The sequence below is a fragment of the Stigmatopora nigra genome, chromosome 4 (assembly GCF_051989575.1).
Source record: "Stigmatopora nigra isolate UIUO_SnigA chromosome 4, RoL_Snig_1.1, whole genome shotgun sequence".
In the NCBI taxonomy this organism is placed as follows: Eukaryota; Metazoa; Chordata; class Actinopteri; order Syngnathiformes; family Syngnathidae; genus Stigmatopora; species Stigmatopora nigra.
The window spans coordinates 5,277,126-5,303,358 of NC_135511.1; the positions used below are offsets into that span (position 1 = coordinate 5,277,126).

At 39.3% G+C, this 26,233-nt stretch overlaps 1 protein-coding gene across 5 annotated transcripts; it reads right to left on the bottom strand.

The window, feature by feature from the left end:
• LOC144195672 (SMC5-SMC6 complex localization factor protein 1-like) lies at positions 1 to 26,225 on the bottom strand. Of its 5 annotated transcripts, XM_077715470.1 has the most exons (20): positions 25,886 to 26,184; positions 24,604 to 24,769; positions 23,903 to 24,021; positions 23,737 to 23,815; positions 23,092 to 23,314; positions 22,860 to 23,013; positions 21,008 to 21,124; positions 20,726 to 20,797; positions 20,129 to 20,278; positions 19,794 to 19,951; positions 18,891 to 19,025; positions 18,652 to 18,799; positions 18,409 to 18,574; positions 18,144 to 18,289; positions 17,955 to 18,052; positions 14,429 to 14,502; positions 11,713 to 11,805; positions 10,593 to 10,775; positions 6,275 to 6,391; positions 542 to 674 (listed from the first exon to the last, which is right to left on the bottom strand). In XM_077715470.1, exons 2-19 carry the CDS (start codon positions 24,692 to 24,694, stop codon positions 6,312 to 6,314), a joined length of 2,286 nt encoding a protein of 761 aa, XP_077571596.1. In that variant the 5' UTR covers positions 24,695 to 24,769; positions 25,886 to 26,184; the 3' UTR covers positions 542 to 674; positions 6,275 to 6,311. The 5 variants fall into 5 exon arrangements, with proteins under 5 accessions (XP_077571592.1, XP_077571591.1, XP_077571593.1 ...); XM_077715466.1 differs by lacking the exon at positions 6,275 to 6,391 and having other exon boundaries at positions 1 to 674; positions 24,640 to 24,769; XM_077715465.1 differs by lacking the exon at positions 6,275 to 6,391 and having other exon boundaries at positions 1 to 674.
• Between the last annotated feature and the right edge of the window lie 8 nt (positions 26,226 to 26,233).

A 26,233-nucleotide genomic window follows, 5' to 3' on the forward strand; every position in this document is an offset into this window, starting at 1 on the left:
TTAAATCTGTTTTTATCTTTATTATTCTGAATTGTGCTAATGTGTTGAAATCTAAGTGGAGCTTTTGATCTCAGAAACAACCAAGCTTGAAAATAATATATATATAAGCAAGTGAGATTGGAGAACTGTATAAAAAAATATATTCACCTTTTTGTGACTGCCAGCTATGGCCTCCAATGCTTCCTACTTTAGTGGGTTTACTTCAGCCAATAGGATTTCTCCTTGACATTGAAGATTGTCCAGGAGCTGCATGAGTAGGACGGTATTTTCTCCTTTGTATGCTTTCACTGCCTCACACACCTGGTCTGAGTGTTTCCCTCTGGCCAGCTCCAGCAGAGTTTCAACGTCACCCGCCAGGCCTACCGCTCTCTGATCGGTCCAGTCTAGTGTCACTGTTTGGAGCGGGTGTGCCTCAAGGGCATTTGCCAACGTGCGCCAAACATCGCTTGACACCATGTCGTCGGACAGATTGGTTTCATCCTGGTAGCACACCAGCAGGTTTGCTAGCAAACCAGAGGCCGCCTCTAGGACGTCTTCATTCAACATCTCAGGAGAGTTCAGGCTGGAGTCACCCAATTGAGCGCTGTGGATGAGCTCTGCCTTCTGACTCGCATCAGGGACGAGGTCCAATGCGACACGGCCTTTATTATCCGTTTGCTGGAGGAGATCAGAACCTGGAGGAATAATGACAGATAATAATAAAATATTAAACATTTAAGGGAAAAAGACAATCAATGAGCAAATTTATTAAATATCATTAACTCTTTCAGAGCCACTGATGATGTCCAATCATGCAGCTCTTTTCTTCTTTTTGCTTGGAATTTAAATTATAGTTTGTAACTAGTAGATATCCAATCAATTTTAATAGGGAGGGTAGCAATGCTGTTGTTGGAAGCCAATGAGTTACAAGAGTAGGACGGTGATTATCCTTAGTTTGAGTGTTGAATGTGATTGTATAGTAGTTACTGTGTGGTCAATGTAAAAACAGTACAATTTCAGAGCTGATTAGGTTTGTTTATCACTGTTAATTGCAGCCAAAGCTAATCTGTTTCGGTCTCTCGGTCTCTCCCTCTCTCTTTCTCTCTCTGAATTTTGAAGTGCGTACTGGCAGACATAAGCAAGTAAAACCATTGCAAGACAGTGACCTTGAAATAAAATTAAAAGTGGATCAAGACCATATAGGTTCAGGAGGCACTATCAGGCTCTAGAAAAACAAAAGTGGAGAAGCGAACCCAGGGGCAGACTTCCACTAGCTCTGTATGTTGGGTGAGTACTAAAAATGTGTCAAGTGAGTGTTTTAATTCCCATTGCGCCTACTCACTTTATTCCAATTCTGACTTCAAGCCCCCATTTTTCTGAGTCTTAGTGAACGACAGTATCAGGCCTGTGAGTCAAGTACGAGCCCTTTTGTTTGCGTTTTTACAGAAGCATTTTTGTGGCCACCTGCTCTCAGGCCACTTGACTGCTCAGCCTCGCCACTCATGTGTGTGAGTGCACAGCTTCAAATGTGACACACAAACAGGTGAAGGGCTGTCAAAAGCCATTTTGGTAGTTGTTCCCGGTCGGAGCATTACACTTGTGCTGGAAAATGTGCAAAGCTACAAAAGTCACTTGGTTTGAAGATGACACTTTTAAAAAAGGTCAGAAACTAATGGCGAGTGCAGTAGCTGTGGATTTGCCAAGGTCAGCGCCCATCTATCTTTTACTGTGGGGCAAAAATATGCATAACTTGTGGAATTAATCTACATAAACGTGTACATAAGTATGTTTTTAAATGCTGCGGTCAAACAACGCGTGGGGAGGGTCAGACAAGGACGGGAGACGGCAAGAGGATATTTGTGCTTTCAGCAGGCTTACATTCATTTGGGAAGATTTCATATAGTATAGTACAATGTAGTAACATAGGTACAATACTATAATGAAGGTTGGTCAATTTGACAGTTTCATGTGTTTTCAATGTATTTATCATAGTATTTGGGTGTGATTTTTGTACAAAGGCACCGGTTTCTGTTAAATGACAGTAAGCACTGGTATGGACAAAGATGCAAAGAGAGAGTTCATGCCTTGCAGCGTAAACTGTTGTCATTGTGTCAACAGCAGTTGACATAAATATAGCGCTGGTGTGGAGAAGCAAGGGGCCCTTGCAGCATAGCTTGGAGCTCAGAGTGCTTAAAATTGATACTGACTGGCAGTTTAGCATTCAAATCTCTACTCCAGTCTTCGCTGCCATTGACGGCAATAAAAGTCCTATTTATTTGAACTTGGAGAATTGAACATCTGTCATTGTCAATGGCAACCAATGAACAAATTCCAACTGTTCACTTGAAGCTGTCGTATGATCAATCATTGACTACAAATCACTTGGACAATATTATGCTTCAACTGTCTAACCGCATAAAAATGTTATTACTCACACTACTAGAGTCAAATGACTTCCCATATTGATAGATGCAAAACAATGATGATTACTACACAAACCTGCATACACAGTTATGGGATGGCACAGTGATTTCAGGTTGACACTGGATTTCACATATGCTGTGGTGGAGATAAATACACCACCTGGGGGATTACACTGGAGCACAGGGTAATTACACCATCCTGTGTATTCTCGGCAGCTATGGTAGAGGAATGCACATGCCGAGTGAACTCGTGGAGTCTAAAACGTACTCAGAAACACATTGAGTGCAAAGCCCTTTGGCCTTTAGAGGGCAGGCGAAGACAAGGAATATAAAAACCCGAGTGGAGGAGGGGGTAAAATTGCCGCAAAAAGAGGCCAAGAGTGAGGAAAAGAAGATGCTTGCTCTCCCTCTTTGTTTCTCTTGTCTGAAAAGAAATTAAGCGTCTCTTCCTTCCTTAACTGCCTGCAAATAGGCATGGTGAGTGAGTGAACGTCAGCCAGGGGCAAGACATCATAGTCGGCGGGGAGATTCTAGTGCCGTGAAGCAAGAACAAGGACAGCCTAGCCAACTAAAATGACAGTGTATTGGGTTGCCAAATATCAATGAGAAACACAACAAGATTTTTTTTAGATTTGTTAAGTGGGAGTGACAAAATGGAGTTTTTCTGATCTTATGCAAACATGCTTAAATGGTTGAAATGTATTAATTTAGCTATGTGTTATGTAAATGTATATCTGGGATGGACACAAGTATTTGAAGGTTGGTCATTATTAAATATTGCCTCAAACGTTTGTGTAGGGTTTCACAGATTTATGACCAGAATTTTGGAGAGGTTATAGTCTGATTATGAATTTTGGAAATATTCAGTTCAGCCAGATTAATGAATCATTATAATCACACACTAAAGATTTGTTTGTCTCCAATACAAGGCACCATCCATACTATAGCACAGGGGTGGTGAACATACGGCTGTCGAGCCGCATGCGACTGCCGGACAAAATGAATGTGGCTCTTCGCTTCTTATCATATTTGTGTATAGCTGCATTTGATGTGAACATAGGGGGTGAACACTTATACTGGAAGTAACACATTGTTGTTTTGTAAGAGGAAATGTTATAACCCAGGGTTCAACTACTGTCAATATGAGTAATTATGGTATTATTGTGTGTTTTTGAGTGTGTGTCTGTCTATTTGGGCAGGTCACTGCATGGTGTGGCTCTTTGACTCTCACAGTTTAAAAATGTTGCTCTTAGTGTCTAACTTGTTCGCCACCCCTGCTATTGCAGCTCTCTCTCTCACGGGTTGCAAACAAAACAAAAACAACATTGACTGTAAAAACAAATCTAGTCAACATTTTTGGATTTGATTAAACCAGTGATTTTCAACCACTGTGCCGCGGCACACTAGTGTGCCGTGAGAGATCCTCAGGTGTGCCGTGAGAAATTATCCAATATCCTTTTTTTAAATTAACATTTATTAATAGATTTCTGCAAATATGATGTCATTGTCCAATGTCCGTGCTGCAAAGGCTGGCAGCGTAATGTAATATTTGTCCGTGTGGCAACACGTAGTTGATTGACACGTTCCGCCAAGAAAATTAGTGATGCACCGTGGTGACAGTCATGGAGAAGTTTTTAAAAAGGACAACTGCAAACTCCGAACTGCGCCCTGGACAAGATTCTGACCCGGATAAAGGCCCTAGTATGAGTGGTGGAGAAAACAAAGCAAAGACGGTGAGCTCAAGGCAATATAGTAAAAGCTATCTTTCGTTTGGATTTACTTTCACCGGGGATGAGACGACACCTATTCCGTTATGCCTGGTGTGTGGCGAGAAGCTATCCAACAGCGCCATGGTGCCAAGCAAGCTTAAACGCCATCTCCAAACGAAACACCCGTCGCTTCAAAACAAGCCGATAGACTATTTTGTTCGCCTGCATGTAAACACAGAGAAACAGGCAACGTTTATGAGAAAAACCACAAAGGTAAATGAGAAAGCGCTCAAAGCTAGTTACCTAGTCGCCGAACTTGTTGCTAAATCAAAAAAGCCGCACACTGTGGCAGAGACATTAATACTACCTGCCTGTAAAGCCATTGTCAACGAGATGCTCGGCCCTGGTGCGGCTAAAGACATAGATAAAGTCCCGCTCTCTGATAACACAATTGCCAGGCGTATTGATGACATGTCTACAGACATCGAAAGCCATGTTTTGGAAAAGATACGCATCAGTAGGAAATTTGCGTTGCAAGTTGACGAGTCTACGGATATTAGTGGACATTCTCAGCTCTTGGCCAATGTGCGTTTTGTGGATGGTGATGCCATTAGAGAAAACTTCCTATTTTGCAAGACACTGCCAGAAAAAACAACTGGAGAGGAAATTTTTCGGGTCACATCGGAATATCTTGACCAGGGAGGACTTACGTGGGAAAACTGCACAAGTGTGTGCACTGATGGAGCTGCAGCCATGGTCGGGCGCACCAAAGGCTTCGTGAGTAGAGTGAAGGAAAGAAACCCAGATCTGATTATTACGCACTGTTTTTTGCACCGTGAGGCCCTCGTTGCGAAGACTTTACCAGTAGAACTGGTTCCTGTGTTGGACGATGTGGTGCGCATGGTGAACTTTGTGAAGACACGACCTCTGAAAAGCCGTATATTCGCATCTCTGTGTGAGGAAATGGGAGCGGAGCATAAAGCCTTATTGCTCCATACGGAGGTCCGATGGTTGTCGCGCGGTAAGGTGCTGACCCGTGTGTATGAGCTGCGAGAGGAACTTAAAATGTTTCTGACAAATGAGAGGTCTGATTACTCAAATCAGTTTGCAAGTGATGAGTGGTGCGCAAAGTTGGCATACCTGGCTGATATATTTCATCATCTTAATGAACTGAACACAAGGATGCAGGGCCGAAATGAAAACCTGCTTACAAGCACAGATAAAATAAATGGATTCCGTTTAAAGGTGCACCTCTGGCAACAACATGTGCAACGTGCCAACCTGGAGATGTTCCCACTCACAGACAAACAGCAAAGCAACACTGCTGCACTGTCTGAGGTAATAGGTAAACATTTGAAAAGTCTTGAGGAGAAGTTGTCATTTTATTTCTCTTCAGCCTCCACTGAATGCTTTGACGGGGTTAGGGACCCATACAGCTCGGCATCAGTTGTTCGAAAGGACATGACTTTACAAGAGCAGGAGGAACTAACTGAACTGAGACAGGATCGTGGTTTAAAACTAAGATTTGCTGATCTTCCTTTGGACAGTTTTTGGTTGACTGCTGCCAAGGAGTTCCCCATTCTGGCCAACAAAGCTGTTCTGACATTGCTCCCATTTTCCACAACATATCTGTGTGAGCTGAGCTTTTCAAGCCTAACTGCTATAAAAACTAAAAACAGAGAGAGACTGAGAGCTGTTGAAGAAGAGCTTCGTGTGTGTCTTTCTACTATTCCTGCCAGGATATCGGCTTTGTGTTCATCTAAACAGGCCCAGGTTTCACACTGACTGAGTATAAATAAATTGAGAAATTATATTGTAATTAAATATACTATACAGAGTGTCATTTTGTAAAATCTTTGGTTAGTGGTGTGCCACAAATTTTTCCAATGTAAAAAAATGTGCCGTGGCTCAAAAAAGGTTGAAAAACACTGGATTAAACCATTCAAGTGTATTTAAAAGCCCATGTCCCCCTGCCATTGAGAGCATGCTGACCTATGCTATCTCAGGGTGGCACTCAAGCTACAGAGAAGCAGACAGGAAAAGACTGTAGAAGGTGATTAACACAGCCCAAAAGATCATCAACTGCCCCACACCTCCCCTGTTCAGCATCTACAAATCCCAGTGCCTAGGAAGGGCAAAGAGCATCATCATAAAAGGCAATACCCATCCCGGCTTCCACCTGTCCAACCTCTGGCAGACGCTACAGGACCATAACAGCCAAGACAAACAGACTCAAGGAAAGCTTCTTCCCAAGGGCCGTCACCATATACAACTCCAGTTCTGCAATTAGGAGGGCGTAATCAAGACCAATGTCTTATTTCGTACTTGCACTAAAACTGCATAGGCCTCTAACCACTTTTTGTACATACCTTTTGTACCTAATTTATGTGACTACTTATCTATGATTACTACTTATCTATGTTGTGACTACTTATTTATTTGTGCACTTCATGGTGATGCTTTAAATCTCAATATGCTTCTATAATGACAAAAGCATTCAATTCAAATGAAAAAATCTTTTGGATTTTTAAAAGAGTAGGTATTTGTTGCGACATTTAATAATATGGGATTTATGGAAAATTATACAGAATTATTAGGTACTGTGTAAATTAATTACATATTTTGATATTATTTTCAGAGCAAAAGAGAATACAGTATTTTTAGGGGAAAGTTGTTTGGAACATAATCAGTGCCATTGAATTTTGCATATTTGTGTTGGGAATTATAATAGTGTAACACTGATAGTTCAATAAATGGTAGCAAGTCACTATGATCCCAGCACCATTTTTACTCGCTGGCTATGAACATGTGTTTGTTCGTCCAAATTGCTCAAAATTAGGTCAATTTTCATCTTATTCATGAACATTTGCAATAGTTCAACAATGCCACCTGCTAAAGAGGCATCTTGCAGACAAGGGTCATGTGAGGAGGCTTTGGGCAATGGGAAGACGAAGGGAAAGGACGGTTGAGAGTTGCCCTCAGCCGTGGCATCTTTTCCCTGCCAGGTCCATAAGCCTGAAGGGACCCACCACACATACACGCACAGACAGGCCAAGGCTTTATAACAGACAGGCTTACAAAGGGGTGAGATCACTCTGAAACAAAGCCTTTGTTGGTGTGCCAGTGCCAGTGTTGCCCTCTCTGGCCTAACTCAAACCTTGCCAGTTTGGCTCAGCCCGCCTGTTGGAAACCAGGACGACAAAGTGAATGGTCCTCGGGGGGGAAAAAAAAACATATGTCCAGGAGGCACTATCAGGCTCTACAAAAAGGAAGAAGTGGAATAGGCAAAAGGCATCTGGCCTACTAGCCTGCTTCCTATTGGGGGACTGTGTCCTTCTGTTAGGCCTGTCACCCATATTTATATTAATAGTCTATTAATCATGAAAGCACTTTGTGATTGGCTTGCCACCAATTCAGTGTGTCCCCACCCTGGTGCCCAGAGTTAGCTAAGCTAGGCTTCAGCACCCTCCATGATCCTAGTGAGGATAAGGGGTTAAGAAAATGAATGAATAATCACGGCAGTCGACTTATCTTATTTACTCTGGGCTTTACATTTTGGCTGAAAATATTCATTGGAACAATGAGCTGAGAAAAGCAGAACCGTGAAAATTATATTACTGCAGGACTAGCATTGTTCCATCAAACAAAATATGTAATATATATCTTTAAAAAAAACTACTTTTATCAAGCATAACATAAATCAGACAATACTTATTGCTATTCCGTATTTACATTTTTTAAACAGGAAATGTAACCCAAAAAATAAAATGACTATATAGTATTTTTTCTAATTTTGCACAGTAATACCTCGACAAACGAGCAAATTGAGATACGAGTACAATTTAGAGCAAATATTTACCTTGAGATAAGTGACATTTTAGAATATGGTCATACAGCCAGGTCTGGCCAATGCAAGAGGCTGCTTTTGAGAACAACATGGACACTGTGTTATTCCGTCGCAACTCCCTCGTGTAATGTCTCTACAATCCCTGGGCGGTGCGTTGTCATATGAAATTATTTTTGAGTGTGTCTGTATCATAATCCAAGTTCATTTAAATTAGTTTGTTTTGTTACGAGTGTGTTGCCATGCAAATAGTCTCTCACTCTCTCTCTCTCTCTGTCCCTCTCTCTCTATCCCTCTCTTTGTTTCCCTCTCTCTCTCCCCTCCACAAAATCCATCAAATTTTAGTACTATTAAACATCATAATCACTAGTTATTTGTTACTCTGTTAATAGATGGTGAATTATAACAAATAAAAATGTTTTTCTCAACCAATATCCTGTTTTTGCAGAGGATTGAAATTTGTTTTTAGTTCACTTCTATGGGAAATGTTCATTTGAGATACGAGTAAATCGACATACGAGCTCAGTACCGGAATGCACTACGCTCGTATTTCAAGGTACCACTCTAGTTAAAACTCACAATATATAATAGAAAATAAATTATATTTTTTGTTTAATAAAAAAAAAAAAAAACATTTAAGGGCCAAATATCAATATACTAGTCTCTTTGGCAACTTGTTAAAGTGTCTTAGGTGTGTTTTTTCCAAACAAAACTATATTTTTGTTACCAGATCAAAAAGTCTACCCCCCTCAAGACAATAGTTAAAGAAAGGAGATTGGTCAAGGATGCCTAAGCCTACAAGATAGTTTAGTGAAAAAGCCCACTCGAGACACTGGAGCCTGAAGTCATGAATGCTTTCTCCACAAAATCTGCTCGACAAGGCCATCAGGTGTCAGGAAAAAGCAGAAAGTCAGGAGACAACTTGAATGGTAAAGCCTGCAGCTCATTTCCAACTGAAGCTATTCTGCTCACCGCTTTTTTTTATTTATTGTTTTGAACCTACGTCCCCGTGTGGTGAACCGGCCCCATATCAGGTTACTAAACATCTTCTATTCACAGGCATGCATACACACACAAACACAAGCATGTACTTCACTTGTCACTCTAATTTTACATAAAGCAGGCGCTGCTTCTTCCACTAACCTCTTTTAATTGCCTGAGAGCAAAGAGAAATGTCTTTCTTTCTTCCGCTGGACAAAATAATCCTCGGAAAAAAAAATTTCAGAGGAGAGCATATGCACGTGTTAAAGGGGGGGAAAAACAAACTTCATAATCCACAAAAAAACACCGCAGGGGTCGACTATTTTTTAAAGAAAACAAAATGCGAGTTCTTTATCTCATCCTCTGTGAATGGTGGATTAAGTTAACCATCTGAATCAGTGTTCAAAGATTTTCTAAATTCTAAAGGAACTATTACCATGGATATCAGAATACTTAGAGACATTTCCCACAAAGAGTATTTTTTTGAGATTGGATCTGTGAACATCTGCACCATCTGAGACATATTTCAAGTGGATTCAACGTCTATCGACTATCTATTTGTTCTTGCAACTGCTAAGTATGGTGATATACTTGCATACCTCCAAATTAGTTTGGCGTCACATTGGCAGAGAGCTATAAACAATCAAAATAGCTGTGCTGACAAAATCCACACATTTCAGCTCCCAATAAGCTCGGCTGTGTTTTTTGGCCATATAACTGCATGCAGCCAACTGCTGTAGTAAATTATGAACTAAATAGCTAATTCCAAAGGATTGGCTCCTTTTGCAGCGTATTGGCCAGACAAGTGTTTTAGTTCCACATTATATGACTCCATCAGTGAGATGTGGGTGATATATGATTACATCAGCCATCACTTAGTAGATGAGTAGCATCGAGAACACATGGTGAAAGTTGGTTGGTGCAGTTGCAAAGTACAGTCTATGTATTTCAATACCAATCTATTTATGACCATATTAATTTCAATAAGCCGCAAGCTCAATTCCTGCTCGTGGCAGTATGATTGTGGGTGTAGATGTTCGGTTGTCTCTCTGTGTACCCTACGACTGAAAGGCGACCAGTCTAGGGTGCAGTCTGGCTTTCGCCCGAGGACAGCTAGGTTAGGCTCGGGCAACCCCCGCAACCCTTTTGAGGATGGGCGGTATGGAAGATGAATGAATGAGGTCCATATCCAAGGTTTGCCATGGAAAAAAACAATTCCTTTTCAGACCATATTCATGTATTGGAGATAATTAAAGCACTATTGCAGGGGTGGCGAACACGCGGGCCAAGGCAAAAATGAATGCGTCTCTTTGCTTCTTATCATTTTTGTATATAGTGGGGCTCCTTGACTTGTTTCATGTATCTGTTATTTTTATTCTCTCTTAACACACTCAAATTTATCAAGGGCCCATTAAAACACATAATAAATTATATTTAAAATATAATTGGGCAGATCTGCCATGGGCTGGCAACCGATTCAGGGTGTCCCCTAACTCTGGCACGGAGTTTTGTGTGAGTGTATTTTTGTTTTGACTGGCCACTGTGTGGTGTTGACTCTCCCAGTTTAAAATTTTAGCTTTATGACTAACTTGTGCGCCATAAGCACTATTTAACGAGTTCAAATGTACTTCCCACAGATCTCTTTAAATGACCTACCTGCAGCCTCCAGAAGCATTTTAGCAATGGCGTAGTGTCCATTGACCAGGGCATCATGCAGAGGGCTGACTCCATCCACCATAAAATTAAGCAGTGGGGTAGGCCGGTGACGTAGCAAAGCCTCCACGCAGGCAGTACTGCCATGGTTACATGCTTCATGCAGAGGGGTCCAGCCCACATTGTCTAGAAGGCAAAAATACAAAATCCAATTACTCACCAGTATAAAATTGCTTGCTGGTCAAGCAGCAAATTTCCAGATCCTTTTACACTTGTTTCTCAGGATTTGACAGTGTAACATTGTTAGAGCTTTATAGTGCCCAGAGCGCTCACTTTCTGAGCAATATGACATGACATAAGAAAACAAGGGGTGTACTATATTAATTTAAAATGTTGAAAATTGGAATGGAAATATAATAATATATCTACCATATGTTCAATGATACTTAAATATAATAGCTAAATATAATATAGCGGCCCAGTGGTAAGTGTGTCGGCCTCACAGGTCCGGTGTCAAGGGTCGGGTCCCAGGTCGGGCCTCATTTTGTGGAGTTTAAATGTTCTTCCCAGGCTTGGGTGGGTTTTCACCCAGATCTCAAAAACATGCAAGGTAGGCTGGATGAGCACTGTAGATTGTCCCTGGGTATGAGTGTGAATGGTTGTCTGTTTCCTTGCGCCCTCTGCGATTGGCTGCCTAGCAATTCAAGGTGTCCCCGAATGGTGCCAGAAGTTAGCTGGGATAAGCTCCAGCACCCTCCATTACCCTTGGGAGGATAAATGGTTCAGAAAACAAATGAATCAAAATAATATTAGAATGACTTTTTCTCTTGCACACTATTTGAACTTCTGAATTGTAGCTTAGCCTGTCACCAAAAAAAAAAAAAAAAAAAAAACAACAATTAGTAAGTTATTTTGATAGATATCTTGAAAAAGAGATCAGACAGGCATGAAAATTATTGTTTTTACCTGAGCAGACAAGAGTATTTGACTGAATACGGTAAGAAAATCTACAAATTGATATCTCGGAATGATTCACTGTTTAAGATGCACTCTTTAAATTTTGGCAAAATGTTAACTTTGATGTCATGGTGGGGGATTGAGACCAAAATAAAAAAGGTCTTACCTTGAACATTGACATCAACGCCTGGAGACGCCAGAATGCTAAGTACAACGTCCACTTTGTTTTTCTTGCATGCTTGGTGGAGGAGGGTCTCACCTTTGATCAGGAAACATACAAACGCACAATTAACAAGAACATTTTGTTTAAAAAGCAACAAGGTGCCCAATAATCACACCCGTAAGGCGAATATACTACAACAGAAATCCAAACAATGGAGAAAATTACATTCCTAAAGCACCGAAGTGAAAGCCACCAACGAGAATTCAACTCGATAAGTTAATTTCGTCCATGAGCCAAAATAGTGCTCTAAATTTTATCCAATCGTTTTGTAGCCACACAACATTTGAAGTGTTTTATTTGGCAGTCCTTGTAACGCGGAGATTTATATTTTTCAAATATGTTTCATTTACAAATCCAAATGTTTGTTAGTAATAACAAAGATGTCAACAGCAAATTTGTTTCAAAACCAAACAGTGAGATTTTGGCCCAAACCTGCAGAGCGTCATGAATAAGCAGCACTGTGAGTTCTATGCAAAGTTGTGAGCCATTATTGAGCTAAAAAAAAAAAAGGGAAAAAAAACAGCGATTAAACACCCATTCCACTAGACCCCGTGTGTACAAATTCCTGCAAATGCCAGGGCCAATCCACGCTCTGTTAAATCACTTTAATGGCTCCAATTTGGACACAACACTTCCATTATTGGTGTAATTGCATGCTCACCATTTACTAGCACGGAAAGGATAAATCTGATTGTCCTTTCTATAAATTCCCTGTTTCACACTAAAATAGAAAAGGTTGAAACTATATGTTATACTTTCCTTCGCCACAGGAATGTGTTAGAAAAGTATCATCAGCCAAGGATTAAAATAAAATACATTTCAAGAGAGCCAATAAGCCCTGTCCAATAGTGACAATGGTTAGCAAAATGCTTCAATTTTGAGTTTGGCAATTCAAATTTGGTGCTCCAAAAATGTACAAGCAAGTGTTTTTAAAAGGTATATTCAGATTAAAGCCATTATACAGACACTTGGTATATGCGAAATTTTCCAAATGTGTGAATGTTTAGCCAATTAATCAATTGAATCTAGCTCAGCATTAGCAAGTTACTCTTGCTTTTTGATGGTAATTTAATTGGTTTGTTTCAGCTGTTAATCCATTGCAGAATTTAAGTGTCTAAAGTGCTCAAACTCAACTACCTTGCACCAGTGTGCCCAATAAAGATTGAATTATGTTTACAATATACAAGTTTTTATCAATTATAATTTTGAGACTTACTCATTGCAATGTAGTTTTACACAAAGCCTGCCTAAGAACTAACATGAAGATTCAGCAAAAAGGAAACAAGTTCTGGAAGCAGCAACATAAAGTTTGCCACTGAACAGATGAATACTGCTAGATGTGCACTTGCTTTTATGAACTCAACTGATGGCTTTTGACTTAGTAAAGCATTTTAGACAAAAATAAAAACTCTCAATGTAATATGTTGTGTGAATATCAATCAGATGTTTCAGATGTGAAATTTAAACAATTCCATGTTCAATGCCACATTCTGCAACTGAAATCTCTGCTGAGCGTCCAGAAGCAAATATGAAACTCAAATGGACAATTTCTTGGGGGAATCCCTCCCCCCCAAAAAACGATACCCTTGACTGCTTCTTTGAGATAGATGCAGAGGTTCCATGGAAGAGATAAAGAAGCTTCGCATAAGCAAAGCAAGTTTATACATGTGGGTGAAAGCAGCTGTGGGAAAACGGAGGCAAAAGGGGGTAGGATGGGGTTGGGGATGAGAGGGCGAGAGGGGAGGAAGCTGTGCCGATGGTTCATCAAAAATTAATGTCGACCGCATTAGTATAGACATCACGTAGCGGAAAAACAACACACGCCCAAAGCCTCAGTGCTCCCAAGCTCCTACCCCCCTCAGCTCTCCTTCGCCCTGCTCCCCTCCAGCATGGGCCCTTTCTGATCAGGTGAAGCAGCGGAGAGATGAGCTCTGACACCTTCGAGAGTTCACACCGAGTGCCACGGCTTTAATTGCGGCAAGTTCCACCAGTGAAGCCGCTGTATATCTGCAGCGCTTCCCTAATTGCTACATTTAATGTCCCTGAAAAAGGTCTGAGGTGAAACTCTTCATGTTGTATATTTAGTATTGTTTGGTGTGTCAAACATTCCTACCTATGTAATCTAATGATTCATGCTCGTAGATATGTTATACACCAAAGAGATGCGGCTAAAAAGACAGTACGCTACAATGATAAACAGTCTCTTATGTCTTGGCCACATGGCTTTCCCTTATCTCGAAAATGTTCGAGGGTATAGAGATAATTATTTGCTCGAAATTCTACTCGTATCTTGAAATGCTCGTATGTGTGGGTGCTCGGATGTCGAGGTACCACTGTGTATGAATTTGTCCCCGGCTAACCTAAAGTTTACATATAAGTTTCATTCAAATTTTACATGGTCACCTAAGCAGTGACAAGGTATCACAGTTGGGACGCAACTTGTTTATCATGTGCAGAATAGTAGCCCTTGGAGTAGACAAGATGTGACAAATGGACATTACCATGCATTGCATCCTTTTCAATAAACCTAAAGTATGGAGACCACTATCAATACTTTGTTTATTGATGACCTGATTCATTACCTCAGTCCATTAAAAGCCTGAAGCTATAGTGTTTTTGTGTGAATGTGAGAAAAAGAGAGAGCAATGGAGAGCTCTACCTGCTGCATTAACTTTGTTGAGTCCTCTTGGGGTGCATTCTTTGCCGAATTCATTCTTCAGTGAGCTCACAGTTCTGGACAGGACACAAAGGACACAGTCCAAGGGTTTATGGAAATAGGCATGAATACACAAGGTACTGATTCAATGAGAAATTATCCATGATTCACATTAACAAGTAACATTTTCAATGGGTGTCTATGTCACTGGAAGGGTGGGGATATTAAGTAACATCCATCAATCCCCATTAGCAAATGAATTCCCCATGCCACTGAATTATATCAAAACTTCCACACCCGTCTGGTGTGAAACACACGCACACCTAAACACAGACACACAATTTCTGTTACAAAGCACTTTTCCTCCTACTTAACGCCTGAAATGCAGACCCGGAGAATTGTAGGCGAGCAAGCACATTAAGAGGAATAACTGGTGAAAGAAAGTGAAGCCTCTTCAAAGTGGCAGCGTGCTAATAGCTGTGGGCTGTCAGTAGTCCTGCGAGCAGGTACGTGGGATCTGCCTGCATGGAGCCTTGACAGGTGTGAGCGTGTGCATTGCGCTGAAGCGGAATGCTATCAGTATTACAGGGAGGCGGCTTGTTCGCTGGTAATTGGCTTGTTTCAGAAGGCAGGAAGGAGCTCCCGGCACCGAGGGGGAAACACACGTCCTGTCACGTAGCTTGTTATTAGCGGGGACAAGGCTGAGGAGACACTCGCTCAACGCGTCAGCGTGTGGGCTGATGTGTGTGAGTCAATGAGTGAGGCAGTGTCGCCAAGCACACCCTTGTTCTGGTTGGTGAGGAGGCTGACAGTAAGAGGACAGCAAGTGCACCTTTTTTCAGTCCATTGGAGAGCAACATGTACCTCGGGCCCGAGGCAGACTCCTCACTTAAAATGACCAAGGTTGCAATAAGTACATTTAGATATTAGGCAACCATAGACTATCTTCAAGGCAAATAAATATCCCACCTGAATTCAACGCCAAAGAAGGAGCGCGGCCCTGACTTGCGCCATTTTCGATCACCCATTTTTTCGTTTTTCGTTTGAATTTTTATGAACTTTTTTATACTTAATATAAAATCTGAGATGTACTGAAGCCGCTAAGTAGTAAAGGACCACAGTATATCTATATAATTTTTAAAAAATAGTTTCAATAGTCCCCTGGCCGTCTGTTGAGTCACAACATAACCAGCCTGAATGCATTTAAAAGGAATCATCTTGTATGCACGGACAAAGCTAAATCTGTTAAACTATTCTTGGGCAAACATTGCAATATCTTGCAAATAGAAGTGGCATATTGGCCTGAAGTGACGCATATGCACGAGTTGCCTGCATAAGGTCGACAAACTATAATAACAATCCCATTAATGTGACTTAATGACTGGGCTATCTCCCATTATCTTTGCCCCAGATTGAAATAAAACTTGATTGCGCTGCAAAGACTGAATGGCAAGTGTGTACGCGAGCAGGGGTCCTACTGTCTTGAATCGGGTGAGACTTCAAAGTAACTCGATAACCGCCAGTTGCTCGTTTTTTGAATAATTTTTCTCCCAGTGGCGCCCGGCCTCAGGAAAAATAATAATTAAAAAAAATAATTAAGCAAGCAGCTGTTATCGAAAAACTTGGAAATGTCTTGCGAAGAGCATTCTGTGTGCATGTGAGCATGGGTCCTCTAGAACTTGGAGCATGCAGTCCACGCAAAACTTCCCAGTATCTTGATAAATATTGCTTGCTCAGTTTTTATAAATATGGTAATTCAAAACACAACCCCTAGAATAAATACACTTGAAAAACTGAGTTTTCAAAAATAAATTAATTTGAAAAATGGCCAGGACTTTTTTATGTTTAAGGTGAATACAATATGCTTCTCTACCAAAAGGCCCACAGTGTGAAACTGATTTTTTGTTTGTGCCAGCTTCAACTGAGTGCACAAGTTATATTCCTCTTCATTTCCTTTGCAATTGTACACTCTTTAGATCTCTAAAAGGTTTCATCTTCAGTTCTAAAGATAGTTGGAGAAGAAAACTAACTGACACCATTTACCTTCACAAGCTGCAGTAACATTTAGCTATTTATATTTTGACGTTTGCTGAAAGCGTTGTGTGACAATCGCCCTCACAATAAATAGCGAGGCTCTCAAACATAAAGAGATTCTTAAAATATACCGAGTCACAGCGGCACATCTTTTGAAACGTTTCTAAACAGCGCAGAGCAAGATTGAGTCGCGTGTCAGATTCCCAGACAAAAGATGTGTTAATTGATTATGAGAGTCATCATTCTTTAAATAAATATATATAACCAAGCTTCAGCCATGAAATGGAGGAAACAAGATTTCCTTTGGGTTTCTGTTCTCAATTCATCACACACTTTGTCATTTTAATTCCATTCTTTCTTTCAGGGTCAAATGATTGCGCGTGGCCCTCGGCACTTTTTTATCTCCTCCATGCACATTGCCTGTGCTCGTTTGCGTCGCCCTGCCTGTGAACGAATAAAATGTGAGCTCTTGATTGGCAGCAGAGAGAACGCATGAAGCGGAAGGGAGGGAGCGTTAGAAAGGCAGGTGGTGGCCAAAACCTGAACTAGTAGCCTATACATAAACCTGTTCCCTGATGACTCCAACCCTTCTACACACCAACTTCCTGCTGTTGGAACAGCTGAGGTCTGTCTGGTATCAAGCAAAATGTGAAGGTGTCTACCATATTTGAATAATTTAGATAATCTTTTCTAGTCCCACATCTAGTAGAGATAAGGGAAGCAAAACTGACCATAGAAAAAAAAGCAGCAATAAAAATCACCACGCACACGTAGAGTGGGTGAAAATTCTGTTAGTGCTACCCCCTGCTATCCAGAAAACCATACAAGTTGTTTATGTGGAAATATTTTTGGGGAGGTAAATTCATATCACTCATCCTGAAAGGATAGGAAGGACATTGGGTTTAGGGTTGATCACAATTCAGTTCAAGATATGGCACAACTCACTCCAAACTCCTCTGCTGTAGAGCAGCCACTAACAATTATTTTGATAGTCAATTAAACAACAATATTGTTTAGGAAAAGTTGACTCATTGGCATATTTTGTAACTATGGGATAACAATTTAGCTGTGTAGAAAAAAGTTGGTCTATGTATACTAGGTAACGATACATTGCTTTCCAAAGCAACAGACGTACGTTTGTAATTTATTTTGTCACAAAATTATTTTTCCAGGGTACAGAAATTAGAAGGCATTTTTTTTGTTAATTCATTGTTTGCAATCGAGTGCAATAAATGTTTAATCAATTCAAATGTTTGATTCATTCTAGCCATTCCTCTATTTAGTAGAAATTGTAATTCCCCTCCCTCCAGGTTTAAATGAACTGGACTTTTATTGCTGATGGCAATGATTTTAGATGCTCAAAAAAGATAATTAAGGAAAAAAAATCTTTAAAATACCTCTCTAAGGTATTAATTAATTATCAAAATGAGTTTGGATTTTGCAATCTACTTTATCTCACCAGTGAGATTACAAATACTGGAGACAGGTATCTTACTCGGAGTTGGTGTCCGAGGTTTTGCAGCTGTTGGTGGTGCCCTGTGTCCAGCTATGACTCTGAGCTAAATGTCTCAGAGCAGGTAGGTAGGACAACAACTATAAAAAAAGACATAAAAGTAAAAATGAGTGAGAGTGGTCACCCACAAGAAAAATATTAATAATAATAATAAGGAAAAAATGTACTCACCAGTTTCTTGAGAGACAGAGTTCCAGCCTCCACTGTAGTTCCATGTTTGGAGCACATATTCCGGAATATTGCATCCACCAATGGCAATTTAAGCCTGTTTGTGGTAATTCTGGCAATCATCTCTGCTACAAGTGCTGAAGATAGAGCTATGGGAAAGAACATAATAATCATAATTTCCACAGCCTATACGACATGACAAGTAGTATTGTATATTAATTCAATACTAAAATAAATGTTACATGTTGTATCTGTATTGCTTCCTTACTTTGACTTGTAATTGCAAAGTGCTCAGTTAAATCTTTCAAGCCCTTTTCAACAAGTTTGGGGTTCAATTTTATGTGCTGTGTGCACCAAAACTCCACCAATACTGAAAGAAGGTCCAGCAGGATGGCCAAAATATGCCATTTCTGCTCGTCTTTGTCAGCAAGGTCCTTTAGGGAAGATAAACAACAGCTTAGTTTGGAAAACTTCAAATAGCACTATCTGACCTGCATTCTAAATTGTTTACCCCAGCCTTCATTATGAGCTCGATGAGTCTTTTTACAGAGCCAGAAAGAAGAGTTACATATTCCCACACGGTCCAAAAGGTTCCATACAGCAAAGAACCCGATGTTACTACTTTACGGACTTCTGTTTCTGGACGATGAAAAAAATCCCTGAGGAATAGGTTTGTTAATAACAAATAACAATTATTATTCTCAAATATCACCCTATAAGAAATCCAGTTTTAAAAAATGTATGCTGTACCCCATGGTGATTGAGTTGAGTTCCTTTTGAAAGACATTCAGAAAAAACGCCAGAATATCACTGTGGAATTGTATAAGAGTTGGCAGTGCCGGCCCAGGGAGTTGATGACAAGTGTCATTTCCTGACAGGCAGTAACTAAAGAAAGAAACAAAGGGAAAACACTCCAGAAATTGGGAAATTTCAGTCAATAGTTACATGTCATCTCACTAGCATGCACCTTGCAATTCTTCGGGAAAATACTGTAGATATAAAACTTAAAAAAAAAAAACTTTAAACAAACAAAAAAAACTTAAGTTTAAGTGAGCAGAACTCAATTTTTTTTCTTGAGTAGCTTGGTAAATTAAGCATTCTTAACTCATTAATTTAACGCTGTTAACTAGCATATGTTGTTATAATGTTAACTATCAGGTTTTGGGGCAAAATGTATATTACTAATGAGCAGAAATTAAGATGATAAAACCCCCTAACTCTAAATGTTAAATTTTGCTAACAAAACTAAACAAAGAAACAAAGCAAAGTAGGCTCTCTTAAAATTTCAAGTGTCAGTGTTTTTTGTTTTTCTTTTTCTTAACAGTGTGGTAGGGCCTTCATTGAAAATGTTTTTGGTAAACACCACATTAAATTGCCATACCTAAAAAAAATATTTATAGCCTAGAACTGCTGTTGTTCAGTTGTAATGAAGCAATATTATTCTGAAATTTGTTGATTTAATATTTTAACAAACAGCCACAAGGACTTCGAATGAACTATTCAATTGCCATTGAGGATGAGAGATGTCTAATCATTTTTACCCTTCAGCTGTGAATTTAAGATCATTTTTTTTCAATAAGAGATGTCGACTTTGTTCACACAAGGAGCTTTGGTGGTGTGTCAAACAAAAGAAAAAAAAGTTAGGAAGTTTACCTTATGGCCGTCTCTAAAAAAGACCAATTTCCTTTTTTACAGTGAGGACACTGCAGTACTTGACTATAAAACGTCTTCTTATCCCAAGGAGCAATGTTAATTAGCAACCGATGCATTGTTTCCTGAAAGCGCTGCATGAAGACTGTAGTGGCAGTACCCTTATACATGAAAAAGAGAGAATAATGGTGCGGTCAATATAATTTTGATGACTGAAAACAATAAATCCCAGGTTGCAGATTTTTTTTTACCTAAGAAACTAGAACCAGTTATGCCACATTTTCTTGCCCGAAAGACACAGCTCCAAGAAATGAACCAAGTCTGCTTCTATATCTTACCTTCTGTGCGTACTCTATGAGAGACACCATGTAGGACGCTGGAGGCACAATCCCTGGGAATACAGTATTTTGGATTGTGTCTAAGGCATTCATGAAGAGCCCACAGTCTATCATGGAGCCAATGTTGCGGAATTTTGCTATTTCAGCTTCCTAAGAGAAAATAGCACATCAACTAGAAGTCACAGGCAAAAGACGAAATGTAGGTGAAAAATTGGAGAAAATGGCAAATGGAATTTGGAAATGATTGCTCTCGAAAACTTTCCAGGGGAAGGAGAGAGGGTCACCAGTGACTGTCAATTCTTGCCTAAAAGCATTTAAATTTGAAGATGGAGAATGGGAATACACAAGCATTAATAATAGCAATCTGATGGTGATCCTCCTGGGGTAGGTACAGACAGGACAGTCATGTTAATAGGTATGCCAATCAAAGCACTAAGATGAGCTGACCAGTGACCAGAGGACAAGACGCCCTTGCCCTCAATGTCACTTTCCATTGAAATGTATGGCATGAAGGAAATTGAATGACCTGATCTTCACATGGTTATTTTAGAGGTGCACATTATACAAGTCCAGAAAAAAAGATGTGTGAATACATACCTGTGACTGTGACATAGGACAACGGGGCCTGTTATAATCTACAAATTCTGAAAATATAAATCTTGGTCGCCCCTAGGATAGATAGCAAAATCAAACTGTTACAATTCTTGGTAGGCTATTTGAGCAGAGAAATTAATGCTTTTTGAAAGGATATAGACACACAACCCCACCTCCACACAGTCCAAAAATAACCATATGATTGAATAGCTGAATCTTTTCATAGTAAATTAATTTCATATTCAAATTGTTGTAAAGAGCCCGTTGATGTCCCTGAAAACCCACCTGTTGTTTGATGGCACATTCCCTGATGTCTACCTCTAGTTTCAAAAGGTCAATCTCCACAGACTCATCTGCATCATTATCATTACTTATGTTCAAGTCCATGTTGACGCAATTTCTCTGCCAAAGACAAAAATTACAATTTCATACAATGTCATGAATATTTACAAACCGACATAAAAATCACCATTAGATGTGAGAATTGCTTAAGCCAATATATCATCAGGGCTGCCATCCTCCTTTCAGCAGTACCATTGTCCGAGTTTTTCCGGCGTACATGCAATGCAATTGAAGCAAAAGCGACATTAAAAGTAAAAAAAATTTAAAAAAATGAAATAAAAAAATTTAAAAAAAATATTAAAAAAAAAAAAAAATATATATATATATATATATATATATATATATATATATATATATATATATATATATATATATATATATATATATATATATATATATATATATATATATATATAAAAGTAAAAAAAATTAAAAAAAATGAAATAAAAAAAATTAAAAAAAATATTTAAAAAAAAAAAATAATATATATATATATATATATATATATATATATATATATATATATATATATATATATATATATATATATATATATATATATATATATATATATATATAAGACCAATTTAAATCAAACTGTTACATCATGTTTTTACATAATTTGAAATGTTATGTTTTGGCAAACAGCATTAAAGTACAGCATAATGAAAATAATTGCATCTTTGTGTTTGGATCCTTTTACGTGCGTTTTAAAGTAATTCCATCATGTGTCACGCTGAAGTCGCACATGCATATTGTGCAATGTGCAAATGTCGGTCCTCTTGGTAGATTCAAAAAGGGACATTTCAACGAACCAATAAACTTGTGCGACTGTCTGGGTTTTTTATTAGAAGTTTCAACCAAATTGCCATCAATTTTGTGCTTAACCCGAGCAGGCATTTTGATGAGAATTATCAGTGCTGTGTACGCCTACTTCCTTTGGAACCACCCCGGAAATTATACGAAAAGAGCAGTGGTTCAGTTAGCCTTAATAATACTTACTTCCTTTATGAAAATTGGGAATATAAATTTAAAATGTGGTACTTTTCCAAAATGGTTGCTTAAAAAAAATTTAAGTAACAATTGTTTTTTTTTCTTTTCTTTTTCCAAAGTTTAGAGAGGTACTCTGGAGTCCCAGAGTTTGCATTACTTGTTTGGGTAAACTCTGGAAATTGCAGAGAAGTTGATAGCTCTACATCATTCTACCACAGGATATCAATACAAAATAAAACCAATTAAAGCCATCTCTGATTAAAAAGATCAGTCTGCGGCTTAAAAAAGAACTACGGGGCACACCAAAATTAAATGTATTTCATAAAACAGGATGTATGTATCAAAGGGTCGTGCTAACGTACTTATATCCAGTTAAACCAATAATGAAAACTTATGGGTGGTTTAAAAACATTAAAAGGGCCGCCTTAATAAGTCTTGTCTTTTTCTTTAATTATCACTGGAATCCCAGATGAAATGGATTGCACGTCACAAAGCAGAAGTGAACAGGTTTTAATAAACAGTATTGGTAATAGAAGTCATTTCAATATGAAAAATATCCATAAAAAGACTCAGATTTCACATCTTTTGATTGCTCCCAACCAAAATGGATTGTCAATGGGACATAAGTGGTATTGGAGCACAACTATCTAATGCCAACGGTTAACTCATTGACTTCAATTGACAACATTAGATACCAAATTCCTTAAAACTGGGATTTGGAATGTATTATTGTCAATGGTATGGGATGAGCTAACTCAGTCCTTTTAAAGTAATGGCGCCATTGAGAATTTATTTTGCTTACCTGGAAGAGATACTGGACAATGTGACTAAGAGGGTAGCAAGGAGCATTGTGAGAGCGTGTCTCCTGTGTGATGGGCTTGGCTAGGACGTGAGTGATGGCGACGTGAGTGGGAGGGGGATCGCTGTATACTATGGCAGCACCAGCTTCCAACACCCTGGGAAAATTGAAGGGAAAAAAGCTTCAAAAATAGATTCCACATGTCTTTGTAGTATCTGCATGTTATCTATACAACCGTTTGAATATGACTGAAAAGGCAGCATCTTGGATGATCAGAAGCACACTCCACCCTTGGAACGCTCCGGTAATTGCCCCACTGGTCACCTTCTCTCGCCAGTCTCTGACAGAATGGCAATTCATGACATGTGAAGGAATGGACACCTCATAAGGTCCCTCTGGGAGCCAAGAACCATTGTCCACACTGTCCAGGACGTAATTTGGAGTCAAAATCCACTTTCCTGAAAGGAGGAGGCATTGTCATAGGGTGAATACAAACTGAAAATTGAAATACAAAATGAAACTAGAGTGAAAGTAAATATTTCTCCATTCTCAGACAAAATTTATCAGGTTGAATTCATTCTTTGAGGTTAATTCATGCTTTTTGTAAAGTGTACGTGGTGTAAAACATTCCGGCTGAGTGTAATATATACAAGAAAGAAAACTCAAGTGGAACATGACAAACTGTGAGGTGAAAATAGCTATTCTGAAGATTGTCACATCATTGTTATTATTCTGCATTAGCATTTGATGGTTACAAATTACAATCATGTATAAGGGAGAATGGTTTTCTTAACACACACAGAAATGTAGCATTCTTACTGCCAACTTGCATTGCACAACTTATATAATATATGCAAAATGTTTATGGTGACCAACCAACCTGCAGCACAGAAGGCTAAAAATTTCTCACTGGGCAAAAATTGAGGGATTATTAAATGAGTGCAATTGCTCTTGTACATCTGAAAGAAAATGCAGAAATACTATTAAAATTGACATTTACACCAACCAACCTGCAGCACCTGCAGTGTCGAAAGAGCATTACTTACGGAACCCCCGTCATATTTTCCATTCAAATGTTTAATTCCGCAGAGTAAATCTCTCTTCTTGTCATATTTTTTTATCCCTGAGATTTGGAACACTGGAGGGCAGCTCTCCATCCCAAACTCTGAAAAACGATAACACACAAACAATCACACAGGTCTGCAATCATCTACATACTGAACACTGTCAAATTGGATTGGATAACTTTATTCATCCCGTATTCAGGAAAATTCATTGTGACAGTAGCAAGAAAAGGCATTATAAGTTAGACAGTACAGTCGCAAAGGCCGCAGAACAACAAAGCAAAAAGTACAAAAGCAAATCAAAGTAAATGGGATTTTTAAGAATCACCAAATTGAGTCATTAAGGCAGAAAAAGCAGCAAAAACACAAAAAGGAGCAAGAGCGGACTGAGCCACCGCATCGTCACCAATCTGAGCCTAATGGGACACCACAGTCACACCAGTCATAATTTTTTGGCCATTTTGTCTCATAGTTGTTCAATTAATGCAAGCAAGCAAACAAATACAATGTACGGATAGTCGTAAATGGAATTTGCACGCTAAAATACCTAAAAGGGTTCAATTTCATACTGATTTTCAAACAGCTTGTTTTTCATTCAAAATTAGAGGTGCAGTAGTTTACTTTTATACTTTGAAAAAGTAAACAATTATCGCATTTATTTTGCAACATCCTGTATGAATCACCTCTGGGGTACGGGGTTCGAATACAGGTCGGTTCACCTGAGGGGAGTTTACATCCACCCGGAGGAAACCCACGCAGGCCCGCTGAGAACATGCGAACTCCACACAGGTGGACGCAGTGGTGTACCGTCAGGGCCTTCTAGGCCTTCTCTGCTGGCCTAAGAAACATCTGAATCAAAGACTGATGTTAATTATATTTTGTCCTTGAATAAATATTAAATAATTCCAAATTGTCTGTTAGCTTCCTCTCATGGCTTTTCCCACTGGTTGCACTGCTCCCAGACATGTGTTTTCATATTGTGGCATTAACCAATCACATTTCAGCCATTATTTGTTGCCAGGATCAGAAATATGCCTCACGGCCTTCACAATAAGTTGTGCAGGCGATATAATGGACTACTCAGAGCAACCAAATTGTATCTGGAGCGAGCTGGAAAAGCAAATATATTGCTGTGTTGATTTGATAGCGGCTATGTCCACCCGCAATGGCTGAAGGAGAAGAAATTGATTTGTTTGCAGATTTACTGTCAAAGCCATTTTCAAGACGGACTTTTCAAGAAAAAAAGCTGGACATCATTAAGAAAGGTCAGACACTTCCAAAGTTTGTGCTTGTCGCAACCGGGAACGGACATTTTCAGCACTAAATCAAATAAAACTGTATGCCAGGAATACGACAGGACAGGCTCGACTTAAGCATTAGCTTCGATGGCAATAGAAAAGAAGGAGGAAAGAAAAGAGGATGGATATTGTCTACAGTTAAAAAGGATTTTTGGTGAGTAAAATAAGGCTGTATTCCTAAATATTTCAATTGTATGAGGTCATTATTGATGATTTTTTGTGTCACAGCTGTAGCTGCAGTAGGGGTTTTATAGCCATAAAATAGCTTTTGAGGGTTGGGTTGACTCCGATAGCTGAATTTCGTTATACGCAGCTGTGTATGACATTAAAGTTTTTTTTTTTAATTGAAGGCGCTTCTGGAAAATGCACGGATCGCCACTGGTCCACCATGGACGCGACCTAGATTTGAACCCAGGACACCATAGCTGTGAGGCCGAAACGCTATACACTCGCACCGCCCTTGATCGACATTTCACAAATGTTAATTTAGGATACTCACATTATGCAGAACACATTTTAAACAAACGATACACTGTGCCGGCTTGTACAGATTGGCGAAAAACATTAAACCGCTACTCCAGGTTTGCAGTTCCCGCCGAATGTTCCGTTAATAGACAATCAGATAGACAAGGTGCATCAACTTCGGACACTAAAACATGTATCTTACGTGTATCGTACGACGTTTCACCAAATAAATGTCACGTTTCATTTACTACTTTCTTGCATAGGAAGCGAAAATGCATCCTTGTCATAATCAGGTTCTCCTGGTGTATCCGGAAGGATGCACGGTGCATATATTTGTAGGGGAGTCATCAAACGTGGATCTGTTGTCGTTAGTTCCCATTAGAAATTTCACGTGATTTTTATATAACAGCTAAATATTACAATATAATCTCGTCGGGCTCAAACTTCCGAAATTAAAGCAGAGTGAGAAACACATTTTCTCGTCATTTTAAACCCCCTCTACCCTACCATTTCGTATTATGAGCTCCTCCATTAAGCGGATGTTTTCAGA